Source organism: Podarcis cretensis (assembly GCF_951804945.1).
Source record: "Podarcis cretensis genome assembly, chromosome: 2".
In the NCBI taxonomy this organism is placed as follows: domain Eukaryota; kingdom Metazoa; phylum Chordata; class Lepidosauria; order Squamata; family Lacertidae; genus Podarcis; species Podarcis cretensis.
In genome coordinates this window covers 94990202-95007582 of record NC_137171.1, presented here as the reverse complement: position 1 = coordinate 95007582, position 17381 = coordinate 94990202, and the positions used below count along the sequence as shown (strand labels likewise).

The window sequence follows — 17381 nt, the reverse complement described above, 5'->3', positions numbered from 1 at the left end:
AAATGAATCCATTCATGAATCTAGTGTGCCTCATGTAACATGGCCCAAAGTTGCAATCACCAAGTTGGTGTACACTTATATAGCAATAGTCACTTCCATTCTGTTGTCATTCTTTAAAAATTAGCAATTCAGCACTCCAAAGGGTGTGTAGGATGGTGGAAAATCAAAAGCAAACTAAGATGATAATGAAATGAGTCTAATTTTTAAAATGTAGTGCATGCTTTTTAATGCTGCTGATTAGGTCTTTTGTTTCTAAATTGATTGCCTCAATTGATTTATTTTTATTGTTATTTTCAATATTACATTGACTGATGGAGCAAACATTATTATCTTCTTGGAAGCACAGTCAACCAAATCAATACAACTAAAATATACTGATAGAGAGAAGATTCAATTAAAACAGCATATACAGTGCTTGCAAGTGGTTATTGATTGATTTTTATGCCTCTTGCAGTCAGTTCCTGAGGAACTACAATACGGGGAAGGTTTTGGCTACATTATTATGTTCCGGCCTCTGGGCTCTGCAAGCTGGACAAAGGCAGTGGTTGCCTCAGTGGAGGCATCCAAATACATCTATAGAAATGAAAGCATCACACCCTTATTCCCTTTTGAAGTGAAAGTGGGAGTCTTCAATCACGAAGGAGTAGGCGCAATGAGCCCAATATATATTGTGTACTCTGGAGAAGACGGTAAGCAAAATCATCCATGTCTTACCATTTATGACACTGTTGGGTCTTCTTACTTTGGTGTAACTGATATCTGAACCATATTGTGAAGTGTTTGACATCACATCCTAGACAGTGGCATGGATGCATTGCTGTGCAATAATGTCATGGTGGTTCAATAGCTAAATTCACTACATCATAAGAAGTTGGTTGCCACAGGAAGTCTTTAGTTGTGAGAGATCAGTCTTTTCATGATTTCTGCAGATTTATAATCCCTTCTGTTTATTTTTCATTATAACAACTTGGTATTACATTGTGGTCTCTAAATGTGTGTTTTCTGTGCCACTATTGCTCTCCCAGAGCCACAGATAGCACCAACTGGAACCATTGTACAAAGTTTCTCAGCCTCAGAAATAGAAGTCTCTTGGAATCCTGTTGTGTGGAACAGACATACTGGAAGGGTTCTTGGCTATGAGGTGGGACACTTCATATTAGATTTTTGTAGTCAAATATAGCTGGTTCATTCATATATATATATATATATATATATATATATATATATATATATTACCTTACCCTTCTGTTCCTTTTTCTTTTTGCCCCACAGTTCCCTAGGTTCTACTGTAACCTTTTCTGTTCACTTGGTGTATGCCAACATTTCACATCCATTCTTTCTTGTCCCTCTCAGCTTCCAGCCTCCCAGTCAAGCTCCACTTTTAACTGCCATTTTCCTGATTTTCAAGATTGTTTCATCCCATTATTCTATTTGACTCCTCCTTTCCAGCACACCATCTTCTCTGCTATTTCATTAATAGCCTTTCTGGTTTCCTGCCTCCTGAGCATCAGCATTCTTGCAACACAACTTTCCAACCTCAACCTCTCCTGCTTTTGTATACATATCCTTTAGTCTAATGCCTTGCATGTGGTTATTTGCAGACAGATTGGTCTCCTTTCAACTTTGAATAAGATTCTGGGGTTGTTGTTTTTTAGACTAACTCGCCCTGTGCAATTAGAATCTCTGTAAATATTCCATGGGGACGCGGGTGGCGCTGTGGGTTAAACCACAGAGCCTAGGACTTGCCGATCAGAAGGTCGGTGGTTCGAATCCCCATGACAGGGTGAGCCCCCATTGCTTGGTCCCTGCTCCTGCCAACCTAGCAGTTCGAAAGCACATCAAAAGTGAAAGTAGATAATTAGGTACCACTCCAGTGGGAAGGTAAACAGCGTTTCTGTGTGTTGCTCTGGTTTCGCCAGACCAGAAGCAGCTTAGTCATGCTGGCCACATGACCCGGAAGATGTACGCCTGCTCCCTCGGCCAATAAAGCGAGATGAGCACCGCAACCACAGAGTCAGCCATGACTGGACCTAATGGTCAGGGGTCCCTTTACCTTTACCTTTAAATATTCCATGATTCACTGGAGGACAGCTTACAGATTGGCAATGGGAGGTAGCAAATTGCACTGTCTGTGCATTCTATTATCTCAAACCAGATAAACAATTTTCTTTCTTAGATTCCTTCCTTTAATAGCTTTTAATAGCTATGGGTGCACCCAATGTTGTCGTAGCACTCATTGAATTATTACCCTCTCTCTTGTATCCCCATTCCCCCCATCCCAAGGCGGGGGGAGCTGTTCTGCAGGGTTTGTGGAAAGATAGTTTGCAGTTTTGCAAACCTTGACTTCGCACACTAAAAGGGCCCAAAAGGTCCAATTTCTGTTCTTATCCTGAAGCAAAGTTCTTAACCTGAAGCACTATTTCTGGGTTTGCGGAGTCTGTAACCGGAAGCATATGTAACCCGAGGTACCACTGTAGTAGTGAATGGGCTCTCCATGCAGGAGGTCCCAAGTTCAATCCCTGGCATCTCCAGGTAGGATTGGGAGGTATTCTTGTCTAAAGTTCTGGAGAGCTGCTGTCAGGGTCTCCCTCAGTATAAGGCAGCTTCCTATGTTCCCAAGCCTGCTGAAACCTCCTCTTGTGTGGGGATGGTGCCACTGTAACTACATTTGCTGCTGAACCTCAGAGTGGATGGTCTAGTTCAGAAAGCACATGCTCTTCCACATCAAACAACTGTTAGAGTTCCAAGGGAGGCCTAAGTCAATAGTTATTGAATTGTAAGTACATGGGCAAGAAACATAATAATTAAGAACTCTCTAGGAATCCTCTTTCATTTCATTTCTTTTTCCTTTTTCCTTCATGGTTTAATTATAGATCGACAAACTCTTAAGCATTACTCACCTTATCAAAGTTTCCCCTTTGGATAGCTATAAAAGCAAAGGAGTCCTAATTTGTTTATGTGTAGGTTTTTCCCCCCCTGGTTTGTATTCAGGATGCAAGAAATGCTATAAATATTCATGCCTGCTTTTATATCCTGACAGCTTCAATTATAAAATCAGCTGTCCCTCTTGAAGCATTACTTGTCTACTTGTCTTCTTTCCAATCAAGGTTGTAATTGGAGAAAAAGCAATGAACCCTTGCTCTTAAACTTTAGGTCTTGTACTGGACGGACGACTCAAAGGATTCTGCAACTGGCAAAGTCAGAGTCAATGGCAACATCACGGCCAAAAATATCACCAGCCTCAGGGCCAATACAATGTATTTTGCCACAGTGAGGGCTTTCAACACAGCTGGGACTGGACCATCCAGTGTCCCCGTTAACGTCACTACAAAAAAAGCACGTGAGTATCTTAAGCAGCCAATGACTTTTTTAAAAAAGCACAAGTGCACTTGACTCACAGTAACCTGCTGCAGCACAACTTTGCCTAGTAGAAAAGCATCATAAAGTTCCACAACTAGTATGTCTGTCCTATATTTCAAAAGGAAGGGATGATATTGGATGCTGAACTACAATAACTGATAAAGTTGCCACCTTTTTTTAAAAAAAAATGCAGTGCTTAAGTACTGCATGGGTATTGGAAATATGTCTGTGTGTTACTAAATGAAAAGTTCTCCCCTTCATTCAGAGACTGATTGGGCACCTAGCTTTCCCAACACGATTAAAGCAATAATCGCAAGCAGTACACCAGTCAGTTCCCTTCACCACATGAAGTAAACCACGCAATTTACAAAATTTCAAAGGGATTAATGTGGGTCACCATGAAGTGCCCAGCCCACCATATTTCTTTGCTGTCCAAGTGCTACCCTTCCTTCCTGGTAGTACAGACCCGTAAGAAAGCAACACCTTGGATTGGGAGACAACCAACTCAGATGGAAATGGCAGGCACCTCTGTCTGTTTCGAGTCTTGGACTAATTTTCAACAGCTCCTGTCTAGGAAATGAGTTGCCACAGGTCTGCAGTTTCTCTACAAGATTTATTGCAAATGCTCTCTACAGATGCACCTCTGGGGAGGTGGGGGAATGATTGTGTCATGAACTGTACTTTTCGAAAGCATGGGGCAGAATACTCTTCCATTCTTCTCTTGCACAACTCACATTGAGGGCTACCTTTTGTTACAAAATTCCTGCATGGAAGATATGTGCACTTAACAGCAGTGGCAGACTAGGGGGGTCTCATAATACAGCAGTGCCCTGCACAACACCAACATTTGGCGCACACACCCTGCTTCTCATGCTCCATTCTCAATAATAATTGCAGCATCCTCTGTGGTGCCCCCCAATGCTCAGCACCCAGTGTGACCAAACTGGTCATGCTCCCCTAAATCCACCTCTGCTAACGGTAAGCAGTTCTAAATCAATGAATTAAGTCCAGTCCTTTTAATAGAATCTAGTACAGGGGTTAGCAACCTTTTTCAGCCATGGGCCGGTCCACCGTCCCTCAGACCATGTGGTGGGCTGGACTATATTTTGAAAAAAATATATGAACGAATTCCTATGCCCCACAAATAACCCAGAGATGCATTTTAAATAAAAGCACACATTCTACTCATGTAAAAACACCAGGCAGGCCCCACAAATAACCCAGAGATGCATTTTGAATAAAAGGACACATTCTACTCATGTAAAAACATGCTGATTCCCGGGCCGTCCATGGGCCAGATTTAGAAGGTGGTTGGGCCACATCCAGCCCATGGGCCTTAGGTTGCCTACCCATGATCTAGTATGTGTATCATTTGATGGATTTTGTTACTTGTTTGGGAAATACTCCTTTTGTCATTTTGAAGGCTTGATCACATTTACAGCTGGAATTTCTACTAACCTTCAGTTGAACAAGGTGCATGTAACATTAGAAATTTCAGCACCTTAAGAATAGCAGGAAAAAGAAAAGGGTGAGGATATGAGATGGTCCTTTTGTTTGTTCTTCCTTTCCATTGTTAAAAATGGAGGAAAATAACATTTTTGGCTCAACGAGCGTGGCTGCTTCATTATAGCACTACTGCAGAAAATCTATAGTTCATCAGTGGGTTAGAAGTGTTCTACACTCATTCATTTCAATAGGCCTTTGTGCACCTGAATGCTGGATTGTTTTTATTGGGTTTAATGAGTATATATCTGTTTTCAGTTTCTCCCAGTAGTGCCAGACAAAAGCCTGGTACAACCTGTAACTTCAAAATAGTGTGGAAAGAGAATATCCTAGCAGCGAAGAAGAATCACATCACATTTGAACTGTGATGTATTGTGAGGAATCTAAACTGACATACCTTAACATTCCAGAGGAAAAATTAGAATATGGTGTAAATATTCCCTCAGTTTCCCTCTTTGATTAAGCATCATTGGAAATGCATGAGAGCTGGAATGGTGTTCATAGTCCTCTGTGAAAATATCTCAATGTTCTCCACCTATTTTCCATTGATTGATGAGCCTACTATTCATCCTTCTCATTCAAAATCACCTTGGGCTTACGAGAAATAGTGAGTCCCCAGTAATACCTTTTAATTAACTGGAACATCACCTTGCCCTTTTTCGTTTAACTCTTTCTCCTTTTTAGGTTACGTATGGAGAGGTGGCCACTAATGCACAGGTAAAGGGTGTTTTGTGGTTATTAATTTTTAATGCATGCAGAATCCTTATAAACACTCTTCTGCATAGTGCACATCAAAGAGGGAGTGGACGGGATGAGGACTTCAAACACTTTCCATATCTTACACTCAATGATAGAAGAGAATATAGAATTGGGGTGGAGGAAGTATCATTAAAATGGGGGGGGAGGCAACAAATTCATAAAATGGGTTGGATTCAGAGTCTCCATGAGCAAATGCTGCTTCTGGGGTGCTTCAACAGAGAAAAGTAGGGGGTATAAGTGATTCTTCATTGATTCTTTCTTCCCCCTGCAGCCCCCTGTATGTCCAGAAAAACTGTTCTGTGGGGTTGGAGGATACTCTGGAACAGTGTGGGAGGTGATACCCTCCTCCCTGGCCCAGCCCTATCATTGGGCAGAATGAGATGGCCACCTCAGGAAACTGAATTTGACATCAGGAAAGGGCAAGAAATTGTGATTTTTACATTTATTATTATTATATTCTCACTCCCAGATGCAACCCATTGCATTTTAGTAAGGCCATGGAAGTGAGAATCAGACCAAAAAACATCAAACTATTAACAACAACAACAACAACACAACTAATGGATTTTACTTGTGGACTAACTTGCATAGTAAAGTGAACTATGGATTGTTTCGATTTCACCTTTTCTAGCTTTATATTTTTAGACTGCATCTTAAACACACTTGCTAGTAAATCAGCCTACTGAACACAGCAGGACTTGCTTTTTAGGAAGCATGCATAGGATTGTGCTTTCACAGGTATATGAAGTGTACCTCTCATACAAGATGGTACCTGAAATTGCAGTAGACTCATTAACAAGGTCATCTGTTGCATCACAATCCTTCTATTGGATAGTTAAGTTCAGTATAACATAGTAGAATGTAATATAGTCCTCTCCAGAAATAACTATATCCTCACATGTTCATGGATGCATTGATGGGAGAGTTGTGTGGGAATGGGACAATGTGGACCATCTGTTAATCTCATGCAGTCTGATCTTCTTCCTGTCTTTTGAACTGCACATATTCAGCAGGGAGAACCTACACACCTCTAGCTGAATACACAATTAAGGTTCATCTGCACAATTGGGATCCTAATTACATGGAGAACACCTGAATGCATATTGGTGGGCAGGCCATCCACCAAATGCAAGGAAGTTGGGAGGGTGGAGCTGGAATAGATGGAGGGAAATTTCTGAAGAGGACTTAATGAAATAAAATTAGGCATCTTGAGGGAAGCTTGTTATTGGCTTAAATGCCAGCTATAGAAGGCTCAAATACAGTTCCACACAGTTCTATCTTCCTACTTCACAGAACAATGATGTGTGGGAATGTGCACCATATAACTTTGGAGATAGTAAGAAATCTGGTTATACTTTGTATATTTTTTTCCAGCTGTGAACTTGTGGTCAGTCTTTATATGGACAAAAAGAAACTGTTTCAATTACCTTTAATCATTTGCTTAGTTGTTTCTCATCAAAACTCTTCTGTGTCTTTTTAAATAAAATCAGATCAGAGCTAAGAAATATGTCTAGAATTTTCCAACTATCTTTGTGAAATAAATATTTATGGAATAAGATATATTTATGCCTTTCCACTTATGCAGGCATGTACTGTAGATAATATATTTCACCAGTTGGCAGTGGCTACCCAGTAAGAGTCTTGTCTCAGTAGCCCTTGAACCAAGACCCCAAGACACGGCACACACAGGGCATTCAAAGCTTGAGGAATTCTTTTTACCAGAGTCAGGCCTGGAAATGAGCAACGGGTACTCAAAGGACTAAACAAGCCCCTCTCCATCTCTGTTGAAGTCTGACCTGAAGAAGAGTTCCTGGCTTCAAATCATCTGTTCCAGATGCCTCAACTGTCCCTACCACCTTACTAGTTTTCCCTGAAACCAACAACCCTGCCCTGCGCTCACCCACAACAGGCACTTCTGTTCACTAGAATGGGAGAAGTTTTGGTTTCCTCCACAATTTGTAGCAAGCCTGCATGGTTTATAGCCCACCAATCATGCTCAGATTGAAACATGGACATGCAGTTTAGATCACATGTGTACAACCTTTCCAGGCATGATTTGTTCCAGCTTGCTTTCTCACCCCCCCTTTTTATTTTTTTAGTGAGGTGGTTTAATTGACTCCTCTTATCTGTTCTTTCTAAAAGACATTCCTTGAGAAAAAGATGACAACCTCCATATACCTATGGGGGAGGCCACCTTCCCTCCCTCCGCATATGGCACCCCTGAAAACCAACTAGGGACATTTTACAGAAAAAGATAGGGTACCCACATAGGCATATGAGGGTTGGCATCTATTTCACTATACAATTCCCAGGACGGGGAAGCACATCATAATATATTGCCACTTGTGGGGTTTTATGAGTCAAATGTTTTTGGTGAGTGTGGCAAGCATCACATTCCCTAGCTGGTTTGAGCTACATGGTACATCCCAGGCCAATGATTGTGGAATAACTGTGGAACTTTTAATGAAATATCTTCCCAGCATCTGGGTGCAAAAGCATACAGCTAACCAGATTGTGGGCTCTATTAATAATGTAATTTGTTAATACAGTTTTTTGATCAGTGGATTCTGTTCTTCCCCGCCTGTTATGAATAGAATTTGCTTCACATAGGAAAGGCGATTGCAATAAGAGTCTTTAAATAGTTACTTTGAGTTTGAATCAGTCATATCTGAGTACTTTTCATGTTAACAGTTTGTGCAGCTTCTGTCTGGAAATGATGCATATTGTCCTTATCTTTTATTAAAGCCCCAAGTCAACGCCCAGCCAACATTGCCTGGAAACTGACAAATTCGAAGATATGCTTGAACTGGGAGCATGTGAAAACAATGGAAAATGAGTCTGAAGTACTAGGCTACAAAGTAAGTATGTTAAACATAGGAACTCCTGTGAGTGGCTGTATTTTAAATAAAGTATTACTATTTTTTATTTGGATCTAAAAATCAATTATATTGCTTCATCACCTTATTGAGTGAAATGTATTCAAGTACAGAGCATGTGCCATGTTTGATGGGCACTCAGATAATAAAAGTGGACTATCCTGAGATCCCAGAGAATCTAGATACATGACTCTGTAGTCAGTGCAGAAAACTGTTTTCACATGAGACCTAAGTGGTGAACGTAAATACAAAATGTCAATGAGTCTTACGCAATTCATGCTGCCACAAATGTTGTTATTTTTGAAATGGAAAATATCATTCCAAAGACTATGGTATATGCAGAGGCTTTAACCACAAAGGAGATGACGGACCACAATTTAAATTAAGAACCAGAAGGCTGTTCTTCATCATCACACCTATACATCAAAGATCAGACAGATATCCTATGTCATCAGTCACATCAGTCGAAGACATAGGTTTCATTGAGGTGAATCTATGAGGCTGTACCAGTTCTCCATATTGCGAGTTTAACTTGACCAAGTGGCCTTCTATATCCCCCTCCAAAGAAATCCATCACTAGAAAACTAGATTGGTAAAGGTAGGCTAGAACCCTTTCCCCTGAGAATCTAGTTCTCTACATATATAGGTTGTTTGTTTGTTTGTTTGTTTGTTTGTAGAACATACAAATGCACCCCACTCTGCCATCTAAGGCTGCAATGAGAACTTGGCAACATATTCTTCTTCTTCTTCTTCTTCTTCTTATTATTATTATTATTATTAATACCCCACCCATCTGGCTGGGTTTTCCAAGGAAACACAAGAGGAGTTGTAAATTCCTGATTTTATCTACAGTTTAGTAGTCCGTGGTTTTATGGATTGTATTGTATATTATTGCATTATTGTATTATGAACCATGCTATGATCCTAAATGGATTAAGGGCAGTCTATAAGAGAATCAGATAAGTAAATCAGTTCAAAATAACAGGATCTTTATCACGTGACTCTTTATCTTGTTAGTCATTTTAGTCAAACTGGGTTGAGAGCCATCAAATATAAGAAGGGAAGTGTGCTGAGGAAACATCTGACCCATTTCTCTGACTCTGATACATGACTATTACCTGCAGTTGCCATGTGGAGATGTACTATGGAAAGGGAGGGAATAAGGAAGGGTATAGTTTCTATCTCTGCCTCCTCTCTTGAATTAGATGTACTGGTTATAGGCTCGCATCGCACATCAGGTTCAACCATGCCTAAGACATAGTTTAATGATCACCTGCAGATGATCAAAGTGACTATGGCTTGTTTTTTCATACTTTGCCCTCCCTCCACGCCACCTACTTCATACCTTCAGCTGTTTCTCCATCCAACATGGCTTAAGCCTTTGTGGTAGCATCTGTTAGCATTGCCTAATCCAATAGAATCATAGAATTGTAGAGTTGGAAGGGACCCTGACAGTCATGTAATCCAAAGCCCTACATTGCAAGAATCTCAACTAAAGCATCCACGGCACATGGTCATCCAACCTCTACTTAAAAACCTCTAAGGAAAGAGAGTCCACAGCCTCACAAGGGAGCCCATTCCACTGTTATTACTGTCAGAAAGTTCATCCTGATGTCTAGTCTTCTTTCTTGTAACTTGAAACCATTGGTTCAGGTCCTACCCTCTGGAGCAGAAGAAACAAGCTTGCTCCATCTTCCATGTGACAGCCCTTTAGGTTTTTGAAGATGGCTATCATATCTCCTCTTTCCCAGACAAAAGATACCCAGCTTCCTTAACAATTTCTCCTAAGTTTGGTTTCCAGATGCTTGATCATCTTGATTGCCCTCCTCTACACATGTTCCAGCTTGTCCATATTCTTCTTAAATTGTAGCACCCCAAATTGGACACACTACTCCGTATGTGATTTGACCATGGCAGAATGTTGATGCAACCTATAATAGCATTAGCTTTTTTTGCTGTATCACACTGTCTTCTCGTGTAAGTTAATGGTCTACTAAGACCCCTAGATCCTTTTCAGTAAGTCAGGTGTCTCTCATCTTGTATTTGTGCAGCTGGTTCTTCCTAAGTTTAGAATCTTATATTTTTCCCTACTGAAATTAATTTTGTTAGTTTGAGCCAGCCCAGTTCTCCCATCTGTTAAGTTCATATTGAATTCCGATTCTGTATTCTGTGGCATTAACTACACCCCCCACCCCCCCGGTTTGGTGTCATCTGCAAATTCATTTAAAGTAGATACGTGTTTCCTTACTACCTCTTTGCAAATCTTGGGCTGCAGCTTCCTCCTTGCACCATTTATTCTGTTATCACCAGGTTGGGCATTGCTTTCCTTTTGGATGAAGAGGCAAAGTAGGTGTTGAGCAGTTCCACCTTCTCTCTGTCACCCATTAACATTTCTCCATCTTCTCCATGCAGAGGATCTACTCCTTGCTTGTTGTTCCCTCTTGTTTCAAACATAGCTGGATAAACCTTTTAATATTATTTTTAACCTCTCTGGCAACACTAAGCACATTCTGAATTTTGGCCCACCTGACCTTCTCCCTGCAACTGTTGGCTACTTGTGTATACTATTTCTTCATGATTTCCCTTTCTTCCATCTCTTATACATGTCCTTCTTAAATCTCAGCTTATCTGTAAACTCCTTATGCAGACACAGATGCCTCCCATTTTTCCTGTTGGAATTGCCTGCATTTCTGCTCTCAATAATTCAGCTTTAAGAAACTCTCATCATTTTGGGCTCTCTTCTCTTTCAGTATTTCTGACCATGAGATCTCACCCAGTAGTTCCATTAAGATTTTTAAAATCAGCCTTCTTAAAGTCCAGAATGCATGTCCGACTTCACTCAGCTTTTCCTTGCCTCTGTAAAATGCAGTGGTTTTCAAAGGGTGTGGTGTGTCACACTGGTGAGGCAGGAAAGGATGGCAAGTGTGGTTGGAAGATTCAAGGATAATCAAATAAACATTTGAACATTTCAGTGTAGTATAGTATAAATTTGTTTTTATTTGTAAAATATGAATAGAAAACTTTTCAAAATGAGAGCAAGAGCATCAAGTGATACCACAAGCTCACATCTCTCATTGAGTTTATATACATACTTAAGGTACATATGTAAGAGACTTGGTTATAATTCTATTTTGGGAACGATTCATGTTTTATACTTTCTGGATGTCCAATTATATTACAAAGTAGTGATGTTCTGTGTTATAAATCAAGCACTGTTGGAGTTGTTTCTTTTGGTTTTCCGATATATTTCTTATCCTTAAAAAAAGCAAACTGGTGTGGCCCAAACAATTTTTTATTCTGAAAGTGTGGCCCAGAGGAAAAAAGTTTGAGAACCACAGGTATAATGAAACCCAAGAAGACATGATCACTTCCTCCAAAAGTTTCCAGTAGTTCCACTTTGTCAAACAGTTTCTCCCTGTTGGTGAGGACCAGGTCCAAGAGAGATCACGCCCTTGTTGTTTATTCCACCTTCCATAAAATGGAATTGTCAGCTAGGCAACTGGGAAATGGTCTGTCACAATATCCCTCTCTACAGGTCAGCTGTGAGATCAATAAATAGGTTGGCTTTATGCCTGCTTTGTTTAATCCTTAGTCACAACATAAAAATTTGACCATGGTGCCATTATCAAAGAACTGGTTCCCCCATTCATTCTGACTCTCTACTACTTTGCAAATAGTATTCATGTATCTGGCCCCTTGAAATATAGGTATTTAGCTGAGCTGGTGCTAGCTTGAATGAAATATTATTTGGGGGGAACGTAAGCCCTACCCCACATAATTGATCACAAGATGGTCACACACACCATTGATCACACACACCATTTGAATGACAATGGCCATTAACTTTGGGGGGGGTGCCCCTGAAACATTTTATGAGTGGGTTCAAAGGGACCTTGGCCCCTAGGAGTTGGCTCCAATGGAAGGCAATTACAAGAAGGCAAGGAATTCCTGTGACAAGGGTTTGAACAGCACACTTAACCCAGTAGCAAATGGTGCAGGCAAAGCTGCATTGCTTACCTGACTTCTCAACACTGTACTCCACTGCCAGTTACTAAGAGGGGTGAGGTGGTGGAGAGCATCAGATTGGTGCAGCATTGGCAAACCAGGTAAGCAGATTTGCTCTGCCCACACAGCCCTTCTGGATGCTACTGATTTAGCCATTGGAAAGCTCTGAGAAGGAAGGAAATAAGTACATTTAAACTTTCACGGCTGCAGCTCAATGGAAATCACACATTATGCAAATGTGTCCACAGCAGCAACTTTTTACATTGTGGAACCCCTTGGGCTGCTTTAAGGAACCCCAGAAGCTCCAAGGAACACAGCGAGAAGTGCTGGATTATAAGGTTGAAGATGTGCCGCTGCATGAAAGACAGGGAGGCATTGTGAACATATCCGTGCACCTCTTCAGCTTCCACATGGGGAATCTCCATAGGGATTTCTTGTAAGCAACTGGAGCAACCTGTGTTTTTGCTGAATGTGCCCACAGGGTGCTTGAAAATACGCTGCAGAAATGTTTGAAAACACAACCCACCATGCGGAGAAGCCTTAACAAAAGCAAGCGGCAATAATATAACAGGTCCTGCCCTTCTCTTGTTTTATATTTAGATTCTGTATAGGCAAAACCGACAAAGCACCACTCATATATTGGAGACAAACAGTACATCCGCTGAGCTGCTGGTACCTTTCGAAGAAGATTATCTCGTAGAAATAAGAACTGTGAGCGATGGAGGGGAAGGGAGCAGCAGTGACGAAATTAGGATTCCAACCATGTCCAGTGAGTTACCTGACACCCCCCCTTCCCCAACACTGTTGTTGTGGTCCCTTGACTGCTGGGAAGAACTAAAGCTGGATAGACCTTTGACACTAACTTGATATTATGGTGCCAGGTAAACCTGGGAACAGTCTCTTACGTGCCTGGTTGGGAGAAAAGGAAAACCAATTAACATGGGGGAAACGCAGCAGAATTTTAAGGGGGCTGCGGATCTGCGGCTTGCTGATTTAAGTGGAGGCTGCAGCTGTGTGGAAATCAGTAACTGGGTTGGGTTGAAATTAAACTCTTCAGCATAATAATCCTCGTTATTTACTATTTTAAAGGTTCCTAAAATATACTGGGCACTGTGTATAGGTTTAAACAGCCAATGTCTCTGCCCACAAGCTCCCAGTTATTTATTTTAACTGAAGGGGAGAGGAGATGGAGGGACGAAGAAACAGTTTGCCTGTTCCTATGCAAAACAAGGGGTTGGTTTCCTCCCCCCACACAATTATAGGCACCTGCACCTGTGAACTAACTGTACTGAAAAAAATCTCATGACCTATTCACACCTGCGGCCAGTGCTTTTTTTCTTTAAAAAATGTTTAGGGGGTACTCTCATTTTTCTACTCATATTGAGGCTAAACGTAGATTCACAAAATGTTTAGGGGTTTGCGTACCCCCCAGAAAAAAAGCACTGCCTGCGGCCATCAATTTATCAATAGGCATATGTGAACTGTAGGAACAGGGAGTCGTTCAACTGGAAAGGAAACAAGGGAGGCAAAAGGAGAAGCAATGAGAGGGTATTGCAAAAGATCAAAATGGAATAACATGAACATGGAGACTAGGGGGCAATTCTGTGCAAAGGGGGCAGGAGACAAGACATAGCAAATGGATGACTTCAAGATTGATAATAGAAAGACAAAAAGCAGAAGAAATGGAAAGAGTGTACAGAAGTGAGATGAGAGCTTAGTTCGTTGAGGTGAAGGAACACCCTTACACGGAGCTTTAGGTAGGGTACATTGCTGTACTACTACTGAAGAGGGCCTTAAGGGGATTTGGGGTAGGGGCAGGATATGGTGCAAAGCATGGGGGCAAATCCAGGTGTCTCTCCACGTCATCCCTGCCCTCCAATGATTCTTATATAGTTGTTATTTTAAACCAGCTCTAGTATTCTGGTACTGATGGCTGGTTCTGCCTCCGCATAGGGAATCAGAATGCACAGAGTGCTGGAATAAGGAGATAATACGTTACCAGGGCTGGGAGCTTAGCCGTCATTCTCCACTGCACATCAATGTCATAGTTTAGATATCTTGCCAAAGTTTACTTCTAGGTGGCTTTTCAGCCAAAGAACCGCCAAAGTGGCTCACTAAAGTTAAAATGCAAGTATAAAATGTAAGTAAAAGAACGAGAGGCACATTACAAAATGCAAATTCAAAGCAGGGATCTCACTTTGTTTGGATTTCTGCTACTTCCCGCATTAAAATATTTGGATGAAGGGCAAATGCAAATAAATAAATAATAGCACATTAAAAGGTTTTTTTTAAAAAATACACAGCATCAGGGGCTCTGAAAACCAACTCCACTATCATAGAAGGCCTAGGGGGGGTGGGACATGGTCTTCGCCATCCACTAGGAAGAGTAAATAAAAGTTATGAAATGTGCATCTTGAAAAAGTCAGTTGCAAGGGCTAGTACCCCCCAGGCAGGAGGCATGATGACGCATTTCAAGTAACCTGACTACAGACCCTCCAAAGACTTTGGTGGGTGAGCAGTTTCATATGGATAGAGTTAGGTTGCAAAGCTGGTGTTGTTCTATTGAATGGTACCATCAGGACAAGACTTTGGGGCAGAAATCCAGGTACCTACACAGCTGAATAAACATGAGGCCCCCAAATACTTCCAACACCTGACAAGCATGCTGTAAGCAAAGTGATATACATTTCCAGCTTAAGGGGGGGGGGGGTGTTTCCCTTGTAATATAATTAAGTCAAGAATTCAGAATAATCTAATTGCCCCACTGCTTTCATTGACTGAAATCCAAACACAAAATATTAACTGGTTTGTGGGTTGAATGTCCTAGGTCAGGCACAGGCAAACTCAGCCCTCCAGATGTTTTGGGACTACAACTCCCATGATCCCTAGCTAACAGGACCAGTGGTCAGGGATGATGGGAGTTGTAGTCCCAAAACATCTGGAGGGCAGAGTTTGCCTATGCCTGTCCTAGGTACTTTATACTTTATGCATTGAACTGTACAGTTGCAAGTCTTTCACCAACGGTGGAATGAAACAGAGCAATGAAACAGTGCTTCTCAAAGTGCAGTCATAGTCAACTAATAGTATTAGACCTCATCCTCCTGAAGAAAAAAAAATAATCAAAATGATGGGTGGAGGGAAACATGCAAAGTAAAGCATGGTGATTATTAAGCACATTAAAACCAGCTCTTATCAATAATGCCTCGAGCATGTGAATTTGAGTGTACTTTTCTATCTCTGTTTCCTTTTGCAGGTTTAAGCTCCAGAGGGATGTATACCTGCAGCTCTGAAGATTACATAATGACAACTAAGATTATGATTCTGGTTTATATACTCAGCTCCTGAGTATTTTGTTGAACGGAGCCAACAAGCAGCCATTGGACTTTTGAAAACAAAGCAGCCATTGATGGTCAGAGACTTTCCTCCCTTTCACATATTGGCACCTGTCATATCTGAAAATGGATTCTATTGAGAAAGATAATGAATTGCCCTTTAAAATGTAAATATAATTGATTTCTTTCTCTTTTTTAAAGCATATTTGCGTTTAAGATGTCCCCAAAATGAACAGAACAGAGCCAAAATTGTAAAAAAGAAAGAAAGAAAAAGAAAGGTAGTTTGTATTGCAGGGATCTGTTGTGGAAATCCAGTATATCTGTATGAGTTGCAAACGTACAAGATATCTACAACAACAAAACCCAGTGATCAATATGAAAAAGGCTTGCAGTTGTTTGTGATGTATAACATTACCTGATCTGTATTTCTCACTTTGGTCTGTAATGAAACACTGTTTACTGCATTTTCAGATTTAATAAAAAATATTTCTTTACAATTTCCCCCGTTTTTATCAGTATCTTGGACTAACTGAAGACTTCATTCGTAGCACGTGTATATTCTGATTTAAAATTTAAAATGAAGAAGCCATGCCAAATGAATTAACAAGGATGTTGTTTTCAATGAAATCAGAATATTAAGGATACTGAAGTCCCATAGACATATTCACATAAGGATGGGCTTGTTTTGTTTCTCTAGATTCTACCCATAGCCTACATTTTGAAAATACAGTTTGAAAACTAGTCATAGTATAGTTGTGAAAGGTGCTCATACAAGATTTTCATCTAATGGATAAGGCACTGGCCTCCTAAGCCAGGGATTGTGGGTTCGAGTCCCATCTGGGGTGAATTTCTTATTTCCCGCTTGGCAGGGGGTTGGACTCGATGGCCCTTGTGGTCTCTTCCAACTCTATGATTCTATGATTCTATGATCAGATATTTCCATGGATGAGAGGCTAACTGTACTATGGTTGAAGAAGTCCTTCCTTTTGTCTGTGCTGACTCTTCCAATGTTCACTTTCATTGGATGACCTCAAGTTCCAGTATTATGCAAAAGGGATCAATTTTATTTCCAAAATCCCAAACATGAGATTCTCCTTTATCACAGCTAGGTCAATATTTTTATTAAGCCCAAGATCTCTTTCCTGGTCTGTCGGTGCCTGTTCAAACCCATTAACATAGAAGTGACAGTAGGATTTTTTGCTCCAAAGTGCATCATTTCATAATTACTTGCAGTGAACTGCATCTGCCATTTTGCTGCCTGTTCACTCAGTTTGGAAATATCTTTTGGGGGTTCTTTGAAATCACTTTTTGTTTTTTACTAGCCTGAATAATTGTGTGTCACCAACCAACATGGCCATGTCACTGATTATCCCTGACTCCAAATCATTTATGAACATATTAAAAAGCAGTGGTCCCAAAGCAGATCATTGGGAGATCCCATTTGTTACATCCATCTATTGTGCAAAGTCTCCAGTTATTCCTATTCTCTGCTACTTCTTGTTCTGCGAGTTACTTATCCATAAGGGTCTCTTTCCTCTTACCCAGT

At 40.8% G+C, this 17381-nt stretch overlaps 1 protein-coding gene across 8 annotated transcripts in view; it reads left to right on the top strand.

Moving 5' to 3' along the window:
- Positions 1 to 16336, top strand: part of LOC307206171 (contactin-6-like) — a 195692-nt gene extending 179356 nt beyond the window's left edge. For 5 of the 8 annotated variants that reach the window (XM_079958976.1, XM_079958975.1, XM_079958977.1 and 2 more), the window contains 6 exons: positions 455 to 689; positions 1026 to 1141; positions 3154 to 3340; positions 8368 to 8480; positions 13104 to 13272; positions 15757 to 16336. In XM_079958976.1, coding sequence (XP_079815102.1) covers positions 455 to 689; positions 1026 to 1141; positions 3154 to 3340; positions 8368 to 8480; positions 13104 to 13272; positions 15757 to 15848 — 912 coding nt within the window. In that variant the 3' untranslated portion in view covers positions 15849 to 16336. Of the gene's footprint in view, positions 1 to 454; positions 690 to 1025; positions 1142 to 3153; positions 3341 to 5547; positions 5581 to 8367; positions 8481 to 13103; positions 13273 to 15756 lie in introns of those variants that run through there. The other 3 variants (XM_079958979.1, XR_013834298.1, XM_079958981.1) reach the window with 3 other exon arrangements.
- The last annotated feature ends 1045 nt before the right edge of the window (positions 16337 to 17381 follow it).